Here is a 12,500-nt window from a genome sequence, read left to right as displayed (position 1 = left end):
TGATAGTAAATCTTGTTACAGTCATTTCGAACCAAATCAGGCAGGTATGCTAGGACTAACATGGTAACAAAAATGCATTTAAGGACTTGCATAGAAATAGACAAATGGGAAAGTATCGAACTAAAAAAGAGATGCCATGTCAGACTGTGATGCTTGTCTGTCTGCCACTCCCTTCATCAGTGGGTGTGTGCTGTGCCAAACAGAGACTGACATTTCAAATAAGATAAGGAGCCATTGCTTTATGATGCCTGCATGATAGTGTTGCATTCATTTGTACCACTGAACATGATTAGATCGATAGAACACTAACATGGTAACAAAAGTACATTCAAGGACTTGCAAAAAAAAATGCCAGTATATCGAAATAAAAGAGACGCCAGCCTCAAGAAGTGAGAACCAAGCTGAGCTGATCTGAGCAGGGTGGTGCTTCGCTACACTGTCTGCCTCTCCTTTTATCAGTGGGCGTGCCAAGTGAAGAGTTCAAGACAGGGCCTGGCGTTTTCATATCAGCGGCCGTTGCTTTCCATTTCACAGCAGATCATATTCTTCAGTAGCTCACCACCAAAAGAGTAGAGGTGAGGAAAGTTAGAGGAGAGGAGAGGAGAGGAGAGGAGAGGAGAGGAGAGGAGAGGAGTTTGCCTGACCCTCATTATGTTGTTCGCCCTCCTAAGAAGCGAAACTCAGACGTGAAAGGAATGGGCACACGACAGACACAGACACAGACACAGACACAGACACAGACACAGACTCACACACACACACACACACACACACACACACACACACACAGGGATGCCTCCCCTCCCAAAGCAGTCTTCCGCTGGGATGGCGTGTGTGCCCGTCTCTGGGGGAATGGACTCTGAGTTCTGGAGTTGGCATTTGGCAGATACTCTTCTCTCTCTTGCTTTTCTTTTTGCTGCTGCTCCTCCACCTCCCTCCAACCCTCATCTCATCTCATCTCATCTCTTTGCTCTCTCTATGCTCTCTCTATGCTCTCTCTCTCTCTCTCTCTCTCTCTCTCTCTCTCTCTCTCTCTCTCTCTCTCTCTCTCTCTCTCTCTCTCTCTCTCTCTCTCTCTCTCTCTCTCTCTCTCCTTTCTCAGTGGAGCCAGAAGGAGAACTCAAAACAGCTTTATACCTATTCAGACAGCCTTCCTCCTCCCTCCATTTCTATTTCCATTTCAATCAGGGGGCCCTCTCCCTTCCCTTTCCTTTCCATTTCTCCTCCTGTGCCCAGAAAGCACTGTAACAAACCTGCAACGTGCACCGTTAGGCCACCATGCACATGTATATTCCATCAGAAGTTTGAAGAACGGACTGCCAGGGAGAAAAAGAAAGGGAATGAAATGAAAATGAGAGCGAGAGAGCGAGAGAGAGAGAGAGAGAGAGAGAGAGAGAGAGAGAGAGAGAGAGAGAGAGAGAGAGAGAGAGAGAGAGAGAGAGAGAGAGAGAGAGAGAGACTTTTGATCTATGTAACAGTAACCATCACCTAAACTCCACATACAGTACCATATTTGAAAATATGACTCTACATGCCCCTGCAGCTAATCTTTGCCCCTGTGATCTGGTCTTTTACGACGAGAGCTAAATGATTTTAATTGCCTACTAAATGGCCCTTTTCAGGAAATATGATTACATGGCATTTACAGGCCTCTTCTGGAGCAAGCCATAATAAAACATAGTGTAGAGAGTGGAGATTGGGGCCACTGCATTGTAGTAATGAAGCTCAGACTCCAGGCAGAAGGGCTGGACTGGTCATCTGGACCACTGGTCCATCTTCGATGTAAACAGTGGACTGAGTCGAGTAGGATACAGTATAATACGAAAATGACTTGGACCGTATGAGGGGACAGTTTAAGCCAAAAATGCTTGGGAGATTTTTTTGGCACAGAGAGAGGGAAGCCGAAAGGAGACAAAGGGGTGAGTTGTCCCCCCACAACTGGGTCCTGATTACATTGGGTAGGGGACCCTTCCAGATTACTTTGTCCTGGGTCTTTTATTTTATTTTATTCTTAATGTTTTTAAATGCTTTTTGACTCTAATTCATTTCCTTCTTTCTTCCCTGTTTCCTTTCATTTACATTTGTTAACTTTGTGAAGCACATTGAGTTGCACCTGTGTATGAAATGCGCTATATAAATAAACTTGCCTTGCCTTGCCTTGGGTCCTGGCAAAGCAGTCAGTTATACTGCACAGAGGAAGTTAAAAATGCTTCTCAAAAATATGGATGGAAAAAATTGGTTGATTTGGGAGGGATGTTTTTTCAAAGCCGATGGATAAGTACGCATATTTCCTTTTTTATTCAATTTGAATTGATTTAACTTGATTTAACTTAACTTGCTGTTCCCCTGTTAAAGAATTCTTTGTTCTATAAAATGTTATTTCACAATGAGCAGTAAGGGTGGAAGGAGACATGTTGTCATTTCAGTTAAGAACTGAACAGGGGGTGCCCAGCCATGGCTCATACGGTTAGGGCACTGATTGATTCACCGGAGACCTGGGTTTGATTCCGCCTGGAGGTTGTTTCCCGATCTTCCCTTTCTCTCCCATTGCTTTCCTGTCTCCTCTCAAACTGCCCTATCCAATAATACAAACGGCAATGAGAGCCCAAAAAGAGGAAAAAAGAACAGAACAGGGGAAGTCAGAGATTGCCCAGAGCTAAGGAGGTTCTTTAAAACACTGTCGTAGTTTTCTCCCTTTCTGTGTCAACAACTCTGTGTTTGTGGATTAGCTCACAGATTTTTACCCTGCGAGAAATATTCTAATGCATTTTCCCTGGAATCTAAACAGGCTCAAGGGCCTGCCTGCCTGCCTTGCTAGAAATAAAAACGTAAATACCCTGACAGGGGATTGCCTGAAAGAGATGTGGCATCTCTAATTCATTCGGGCTGTTGGAGGGTTTGTGTGTCAACTTTTTTTTTGTAATTTCATCTGGAGACCCAGCTGTTGCATCTTCACATCACATAATAGAACTCAAATGTCTGACCCTAGTGATTGTTAAAAGTCAAACAAACAACCCGCCCACTCATAAACACATTCGTTCCTAACTCCAATTAAGTTTGCTTCCTAAATAATATTGCATTATGTCCTCATGTTGTTATGTTTTCATTTTAATTTCAAGCTACAGGGCCTCTCTTTCATGCCCCAGGCGAGTTAAACTCTGCTCAGGGCAACCGATGAGGCGATAGAGAGACTCACACAAACACACACACACACACACACACACACACACACACACACACACACACACACACACACACACACACACACACACACACACACACACACACACACACACACTACATGTACAGAGGAGACACACACACACACACACACACACACACACACACACACACACACACACACACACACACACACACACACACACACACACACACACACACACACACACACACACAAATAGGAGACACACAAAGAGCAGTAAATTATGTAGTGATGGTGAGAGTGGGAATGCTAGAAGCAGGTAAAGAACTTTCAACCTCAGTCTGCCCTAACAGATTTTCGCCATCAGCCATGTTGTCTAGACGGCATACTGTGTATTGGTGTTCACTTTGTGATAGAGCAGTGAGTGGTATAAGGGGTGGGTACAGCACTTGTCAACACACAGTATGCACGCAGAGCAGCATAACAACAGACATTAGACCATAGGCTACAATTAACACACATAGTCACAGCACACATAGTCATAGCAACTTAGAGAGGATCAGGCGTGTATGTACAAAGTACTGCACATAGACCTACATTCTGTCCTACACACATTGCATGCTAATATATGCATGCATATTCACAGTTACAGTGCTAGGGGCCGTAGTGTGAAGATACTTGGGTTGTCTGGTTGTCTTGTTGTTTGGCCCTGATGGGTCTGCCTGGTCGGCCTGGCCCAGCCTCGCTGTGCTGTTCACAGCTGCAGATGAGCTTTTAATAGCCGGCTAAAAGCAGGGGTGTGGAGCGTGCCAGACAGACATGCCCTGCAGAAGCCCTGGCTTGACCACTACACAGGCAGATGCACGCGCGCGCACACACACACACACACACACACACACACACACACACACACACACACACACACACACACACACACACACACACACACACACACACACACACACACACAAACAGAGAGAGAGAGAGAGAGAGAGAGAGAGAGAGAGAGAGAGAGAGAGAGAGAGAGAGAGAGAGAGAGAGAGAGAGAGAGAGAGAGAGAGAGAGAGATACTAATAGGTGTAAACACACACACACATACAATCACCCGATTTGCGTCACAGGTCGATATGACTCGTTCTGTCCTCTGGCTCTTTAATGGATGAGTGGCAGAGTGGCTCTGGCTATAGATCAAGTTGTAAACACACACACACACACACACACACACACACACACACACACACACACACACACACACACACACACACACACACACACACACACACACACACACACACACACACACACACACACACACACACACACACACACACACATCCCATCCCACTACAAACCCCCAAAGCCTCTGGGGATGCTGGCTTGTGGTTAGTGGGACATTGCCTGTAAACAAACTTTGCAGCAGTTGTAGAAGCAGCAGTGTAATGTGTAGAGCCTCCACCACCAATCAACAACACCACCACTTTACCCCCACTAACCCAACACCACTCCCCTGGCTACCCCTCTTCCCTCTGGGGGCCTGTTTAGGAGTGGGAGCCCCTCCTGGAGCCTCCCCTGGCGGGCAGAGTGTTGAACAACAGGAAGGGGGACAGGCAGGAACAACAAGGGTGAACAGCTACACCCACAGGTGATGCCGCTCACTGCAAAGCCGTCCCTGGAGGGAGCTGTAGGCAGAGGAGGGAAGGGAGTGTGAAATGGAGAGAGGTGCTGAAATGGCAGGGGCAGGGGAGGGGTGGGGGCTGCGTGCATGCGTTTGAGAGAGAGGGGTAGAGGGGGAGAGAGAGAGAGAGAGAGAGAGAGAGAGAGAGAGAGAGAGAGAGAGAGAGAGAGAGAGAGAGAAGGACAAGAAGGTGAAGGAAAGAGGATAGAAGTGTGTGAGGGGGGGGGAGGTGAGAAGAGGAGACTATCGCTAGAGGAATGGTTTGGATAGCTTGTTTGTTTGTATGTCTGAGCTTCATCTCTCCTTTTGTTATTGTATTGGTATTGTTTGTTTCTCTTTTATCTTTCTTTATTCTTTTTATTTTCTCCGCCCTGCATTCCGTCCCTCTGCTCTCTGCTTAGGGCATAGTCTTAGGGCTTTGGGCTTCTGCCATGGGGACACTGTAACTCAACCTCAGCATTATGCCTTTTGCAAAAGTGCGTGCGTGCGTACGTGTGCGTGTATTCTGGTTTCTCATCCATAGAAGCAATGTCCATTTATCTGCCTGAGTCTCTCAAACCATCTGTCTCTTTCTTTTTTCTTTCTTTTTTTATTCTCTCTCTCTCTCACACACTCTCTCTCACTCACTCTCTCCCCTCTCTCTCTCTCCTCTCAGGGGGTCTGTGGTTGAAATGGGAGGAGGGATGTATGGAGTGATAGAAGAGAAAAGTAGGAAAAGAAGAAGATGCTCAAATGGAGAGAGAGAGAGAGAGGAGAAGAGGGGTGCAGGCTCCTGTCATGTGGCATTAGGGGTGTGTGTGTGTGTGTGTGTGTGTGTGTGTGTGTGTGTGTGTGTGTGTGTGTGTCTGTGTCTGTGTCTGTGTCTGTGTCTGTGTCTGTGTCTGTGTGTCTTGTCCTCCCCTGGAGAAGTATCTTGGCTCGTGTGACTCTTGTTTTTCATGTTTGGAAATGTCAGAGCCTGAGATGCAGCAAGGATGCCACAGATGGTTCTACTATGTTTATAGTAGGAGTATGTTAGGGGCATGTTGCAGTAGGCAGAAGGGGCAGATCAGAGAAATGGAGGGTAGGAAGAGAGGAGGAAGAAAATAGGACAGAGGGATGAGGGCATCAGAAGAGAAAGTTTACCAGAGAAGGTTTGGGGAAAATGGGAATTAAAGGGGGGCTACACTCAGTGTAGCAGAGGCCAAACTCTGGGCGTGGTAGTAAGGGGTACTCGGTAGGGGACTGAAATTGTATGTCACAGTCTGAGATGCAGATGTTTGCACCATGTAAGATGCATGTGTCAAACCAGTGGTTTTCAAAGTGGGGGTCGGGGACCCCTGGCGGGCCGGGAGGGAACTGAATAACTAATGTACACTGTAAAATAAACCAAAAAAGCTTAACAAAATGCTCATTGGTTAAGAACTGCATTACATCATACAGTATAATCATTACAACATGTAATCTCTGAACATTTCTGCTATTATCCTTATTTTATATATCCCAGAGAGGCTCACACACAGACATAGACTATGGTTGGGAAAGGGGATGCACAGAAAAATAGTGTGGTATGACCCATGTAAGGGACCCTTGGCTGGAATCTACCGGCAGGCTATATGAGGAGCCTAGTCATGGTGGGGTTGCAGGTATGACATCACGTTGGGGGAACTTCCCCAGGATTCTAAGGTTCTACATTGACTCCTATGAGCCTGCAGAACCCCCAACGTGATGTCATAATAGTACATTTTCTTAAAATGGTTAACCTGCAACCCCACCTTTGGGAACCCCTGGCATAGACAAAAGAGGGGTGTGGGCATCGGAGAAATGAGAGGTTTGGAGGGGGAAAATAGGAATGTCTGAGGAAAAAGTGCAGCATTGTGGAGACATCATAGTCTTGAGAGCCAGACTAAATGTCAAAACAAGAATATTTTTTGCTGGTTTGTCTAGTTTACTATATCGTACACAAGGGGTATCAGAGGGAAAAAAGCAGCAGAGAAAGAAGAGGTGTGGGGCAATGTAGCAACTTGGCAAGGGTGGAATAAGTAGCAAGGGTGGATTGGTTAAGTAGCGAGGTGGATGGACTGTATTTAAACCAACACTGCCTTCTCATTCCCTGAAGCGTGAGATCAAAACGCTTGTTTTAATATGAAAGGAATGTGTGAGTGTCACCATTTTGTGTTTGTGAACGGTACACTTGGGGATAGAATTTTGATAAGGTGGGTTTTTTTTCCTTTTGATGAGAACTAATTCTAAAAACTTCACAAGGCTGTATAAAGAGCCCTTGATGCATGATTTCGGTGGGGGGGAAATGTCCCTGCTTAAATTTAATTGTTTTTTTTTTTTTCAAATGTTGTGATGCTGGTGATTTGAGTTATCCACCTTAAACATTAAAAAGAATGGGTTATGCCGCTGCCAAGGGAGAGAAAATGTTTGAAGTGATAATGAACCAGCGTGATTCTCACTTTCAGGAGAGAGAAGGAGAGAAAGAGACAGTTACCCTGCTGTGACTCCCCTCCCTAGCCACACACACACACACACACACACACACACACACACACACACACACACACACACACACACACACACACACACACACACACACACACACACACACACACACACACATTACACATATTACACACACATTACACACCCTTACTCCTGCTGAAGCCGTCAGGAAGCACAGCTTACAGCCAGGAAATGGAAGGCCGCAGTGCTGGAGTGCTTGAGGATAGAGAGGACCCCCAGGCGGTCTCTAGTTTAGTTTAGTTTAGTTTAGTTTAGTTTAGTTTAGTTTAGTTTAGTTTAGTTTAGTTTATTTGATAGGGACAGATACATAGTATCTAGGTTGTGTGAGCGCAAAGCTTATTTGCCTGTTTTATTATACCTGTGCTTCCTGTTGTTTTCACCTACCCCTTAATTTGTTTTTTGTTTTTTTTTCACTCCTCCTCCTCTCCACTTATCTCTGTCTGTGTGTCTCTATGTGAAATCTGCATGTGTGGGTAGCGAGTGTTTTGTTGTGTGTTTGTTAAGTGGCATATGTTGGTACACGTTGTATGTGTGTGTATTTCTGTGTTGGTGCGTGCATGGGTGTGTGCGTTAGTGTGCCATCGTTTGCAGTAGTGTGATGTGTGCTTCTTGAGGGACATAATTTAGTGTGTGATTTCTTGCACTGAGTAATTCAGTGCTTTTCCCAGTGTGTCTTTGTGTTGCCATGCCTATTTATCAGTGTGCGTTTAATTGCAGCATGGGTAACTGGATGCTGTTGTTGAACTGTTTGCACTTTATTATATTGCAGTGCCTGCTGAGAGTGCAGTATGTTGCATTACATTGTGTGTAACTGAGCATTTTTCACCAAGTTCTCCATGCCACAAAAATTAATCAAATCAGTGCAAATCACTGCATCACATTGTGAAAAATTGTGCATTCTGGTTAGAAATGTGTCGTGCGTCAATCTGCTTATTGTATCTGCGGCATCACTAATGTGCCCTCTCTGGTCCTGCAGTGTGTTGCATTGCATTGTGGGTAACTAAGTATTTCTGTCTGTCTGTGTGTGTTTCTATTGCAGTCCCTGCTGGGCGTGCAGTGCGAGGTGCAGCGGCAGCTCAAGTCCTTTGTGCGTCTGGAGCGCTTTGGCCAGATATACGGCGCGGCAAGCGCGGGTTGTGCGCAGGCCCCAGGCTCTGCCTCCTTCGCCTCCACGCCCTCCATGTTTGGTCGCGGCTTCAAGATGGCGGTGCGAGAGGGCCGCGTGCACGCCGACATCATCAGTCTGGCCAGCGAAGACGGCCGGCGGCTAGCCGCCGTGTTGGACGGCAGCGCCTACCTGCAAGAGCTGCGCTACACCGTGGATGGCGTGGACACGCACCACTTCGTGAAGGGCGGCGTGGCCGAGGGCGACCTGGCATTGCTAGGGATGACGGCCGGCCGCCGCGCGCTGGAGTCGGGCACCAACGTGACGGTGTCGCAGGTCAACGCCGTGCTGGGCGGGCGCACGCGAAGGCTCACAGACGTCACGTTGCAGCACGGTGCGCTGAAGCTGTGCGTGCGCTACGGGAGCACGGCGGACGAGGAGAGGGCGCGGGTGCTGGAGATGGCACGGCAGCGCGCCGTGGCGGGCGCGTGGGTGCGCGAGCGGCAGAGACTGCGCAATGGCGAGGACGGCTCGCGGGCGTGGACGGGCGGGGAGCGGCAGCAGCTACTGAACAGCGGGCGCGTGCCCGGGTACGATGGGTACTACGTGGCGTCCGCGGACCAGTACCCCGAGCTGGCAGACAGTCCCAGCAACATCTATTTCATGCGACAGAGTGAGATGGGAAGGTGACATGAACACGGCGACCGTGATCCCTCTCACCTTCCTCTTCTTACTCGCTCTCCTCCGCCTCCTCCTCCTCCTGCTCCTCCTCCTCTTACTCCTCCTCCTGTTCATCCTCTTCCTCTCGCCTCCAGGCTGGAGATGGACTGGACTTGACACGCACACACGGACAGCATTGTCGTCGTATAGGGACTTCTTGCCAAAGACGGATGTTTTTTTTGCGTTCTGTTTCATTTTGTGTTGTTTTTTAAACATTGACCACTTAATGTTTGTGTCTTATTCTCATGTGTCCTACAACTTGTATTTTAATGTTATTTTGTTATTTGGAAACAAAACAACAAAGTTGCATCGATTGCATTTTAAGAGCTTTGCGTGCTCTTCTGTCACAGTAGTGCCCTTGCATTGTATGGTTTGTATTACGTGTTTTGCTTTTTTTTGTTTGACTCCATTGATTCTTTGGGCTCTCTTCCGGTCCTTATTGTCCTTCAAGTGTGGCTGCTAGAGGACGTCCCAATACGTCCACCCTGTGCTTGAGGTGTCCTGCTGGCTCGTTACCGTAGCGGCGTCCCTGTTCTGATGGTTCTGTTGAGTAGGAGGGGAGGAGCAAGTGGGGTGGCTGTGGCTGGTTGGCTGGCTTGCTGACTGATGCCTGCCTTCGTCGTCAGGCTTGGTTCAGCCTGATTCGGTTCAGTCCAACTCAGCCTGGCCCATCACAGTTAAACAAACAGATGGATCCCCTCGCCAATGTACTCACTCGCTCACTTGTCCCCTCCGTTTCTGCCTTCCTTTTGCACCTCAGCCAAGGAGAGACATTTCTCTGTCAAACTGTTTTATTTGTTTTTGGTTTGTGTTTTTTCACTTTTTGTTCTTTTTTGTTTTTGCTATTGTTTTGTACTTGAAGGAAAAAGCCCCCTTGACAAACTGACCCTATTTTAAAGAAGAGAAAGGAGAGGAGAAATCATGAAGCAAGAACTGCGATGTCTGCTGTCCCCACAGCCCAAACAAGTCAAGGCTCTAACTGAACTCAAGTCCACGTTTGTGACAATAATGTGGTGTCATATATTAATATTTCTTTTTTTTTTTTTCAAAGAAGAAAAAAAACACAACAACAACTACTTTGTATTCATCTTGTGGTCTCTGTGCCCTTGTCAGAAATCCAAAGGGCTTTTGGTTCAGACCTGCCTTCCGTTCAGGTTCACTTACTTTTGGTGACATGCCTACAGTACATTGTCTTACTCCTATCCAGGAAAGCCGGCGGGGGACAAAAGGGTCAGTTGTTCTGGGCCTGGGGGGACAGGGTGCCCAGAATTGGCTTCTCATTACATTGTATGTATTGGGTGGTGCGCCCTTTCAGATGATGTTGTCCTGGGCCCACCAAAATCTGTCACCGGCCCTGCTCCCATCGTTTTCGTCTGATTTCTGTGGCCTATGGTGTGCTGCAAACAGAGAACAAGAAAGACCCCATGATTTGATTAATAGCATTTTATTTGTATTTCTCAGTTTGCCTATTGATGTACATTTAGACTGGATTTTCAGAGAGAATGCATCTCAATCAACTGTGTGCTCATGGGCACTAAAGAGTTAATTGAACTAAGAAGGAAAAAAAAGATCCAAACCTATAAAGGAGATAATTGTGGAACAATGTTTTCTGTATTAAAGAATGGAAGGTATTTTACTCAAATTGTTTTAAAACACCATCAATTATTTTATATATAGCTATATGAAGTACCAGTATAACAATGTGAACTCCGAAATGTGAACTGTTGTCCCTCTCATTGCTACTTGTTGTACTTGAACAATGCTAAAGGGTGTTGAAGTACATGGAATAAATTATAGATATGTTTGGAAAGGTGACATTAGTTGAAGGCTTCATTTACTGTTTTTTTACTGGACCGCTGTTTTTAAATCCATTTTTTAATGCCCTTGGCTCCCTACAGACTGCAGTATTTGTTTTTCCCGTTTGTTTGAAAAGCAAGGTTGCGCTTTTATGAAAAATAAAAGTCAGTGGTTAATCAAAGCATGGTTAATGCTTCAAAACAAATCGAATATGATGGAGAATCACTGATGTATAAAATAATGATCTCCCCTGGAATCTGCCCTTCCTCTCCATTGAACCTGAGGTGGATAGTGTTTCTGAAAGTTTTAACACTAAACCCTAGAAATGAGCATAAAAGACTTTTGAATCAATTTCTGAGGTGAACTATTGAGAGTCTGACCACAGAATGAACCACACACACACACACACACACACACACACACACACACACACGCACGCACGCACACACAGACACACACACACACACACACACACACACACACACACACACACACACACACACACACACACACACACACACACACACACACACACACACACACACACACACACACACACACACACAAATCCATGCACAATGCAATGTTCCTGTTTTGTCAACCTGAAAAGGTAACTGTGATGAGTGGTTGCTGAAAAATAATTTGTTTCCCACAGCAAGAAAGGTGATGTATCAACGTCCACATCACTGAAAGAAAAAAAAACTACCGACTGAGAGTGTACCTAGGCTAAGCTTTGAAATGTGTTAAATGACGCAACATGGTGTATTCTCAGTTGCACCACTTCATGCAATGGTTTGTGGTGGAAAATAATCCATCGTCGAAGAAGACTGATGGTATTTTCTTTCTGCACTCATCAAATTGCCTGGTTGGGGGATGGGAACGGAACAACTCAACCAAGTGTCTAAAATCTGTACAAAATTTGTTTTGTTTTTTTATTTGTATTTTGTTTTGAGTTTCCTTTTTAGCTGTTGTCAAATACAGTGATATACTCTTGTCAGGCATTCTTGCTGTATTTAAAAAAACGAGAACATACTTTTGAATGAAGGAAAACTGCATTGTGGAAAAAAATATTGCACTGAGAAAAACTGCTTTGTGAGGCTGTAATTTTTATTTGTTTAATTTGGATTCATCTTATTTGTTTATATACTTTTTTGTTCATTTCATTTTTGTTTTGTTCTCAGCACTGTGTTTTTAAAAAGCTTCTCCTGGACCATGTACATAAGACATTGACAACAAACGTAAGCTGTAAATAAAATGCAAATGTAGATACCTTTTAGACCTACAACAGTGACCCTGTGTAGTCTTTAGGTTTAAAAAATAATAAAATAAAGGATATTTTGTGTTTACAATTTTTTTCTTTACGATTTTGAATTCCTTTACATAACAAGTTAATCAAAGTCACCAGACCTTTGAACACATTATTCGTACTTATACCTGTGGTACATGCTCTACAGACTGATAGAAACAAAACTTTTTTTGTCAAAAAGCTGCACTCTGGAGTGTAATTTTTGTATTTCATTTTAGTGGGTTAG

The 12,500-nt window shown here is 45.4% G+C and overlaps 1 protein-coding gene across 3 annotated transcripts in view; it reads left to right on the top strand.

Annotated features, from left to right (window-relative positions):
• The window catches only part of tenm4 (teneurin transmembrane protein 4), a 359,210-nt gene extending 347,847 nt beyond the window's left edge, over positions 1–11,363 (top strand). For all 3 annotated transcript variants that reach the window (XM_063204786.1, XM_063204785.1, XM_063204784.1), the window contains one exon: positions 8,386–11,363. In XM_063204786.1, coding sequence (XP_063060856.1) covers positions 8,386–9,141 — 756 coding nt within the window. In that variant the 3' untranslated portion in view covers positions 9,142–11,363. The remainder of the gene's footprint in view (positions 1–8,385) is intronic.
• Positions 11,364–12,500: the final 1,137 nt, after the last annotated feature.

Source organism: Engraulis encrasicolus, chromosome 8 (assembly GCF_034702125.1).
Source record: "Engraulis encrasicolus isolate BLACKSEA-1 chromosome 8, IST_EnEncr_1.0, whole genome shotgun sequence".
Taxonomy (NCBI): domain Eukaryota; kingdom Metazoa; phylum Chordata; class Actinopteri; order Clupeiformes; family Engraulidae; genus Engraulis; species Engraulis encrasicolus.
This window is presented reverse-complemented; position numbering and strand designations above follow the sequence as displayed.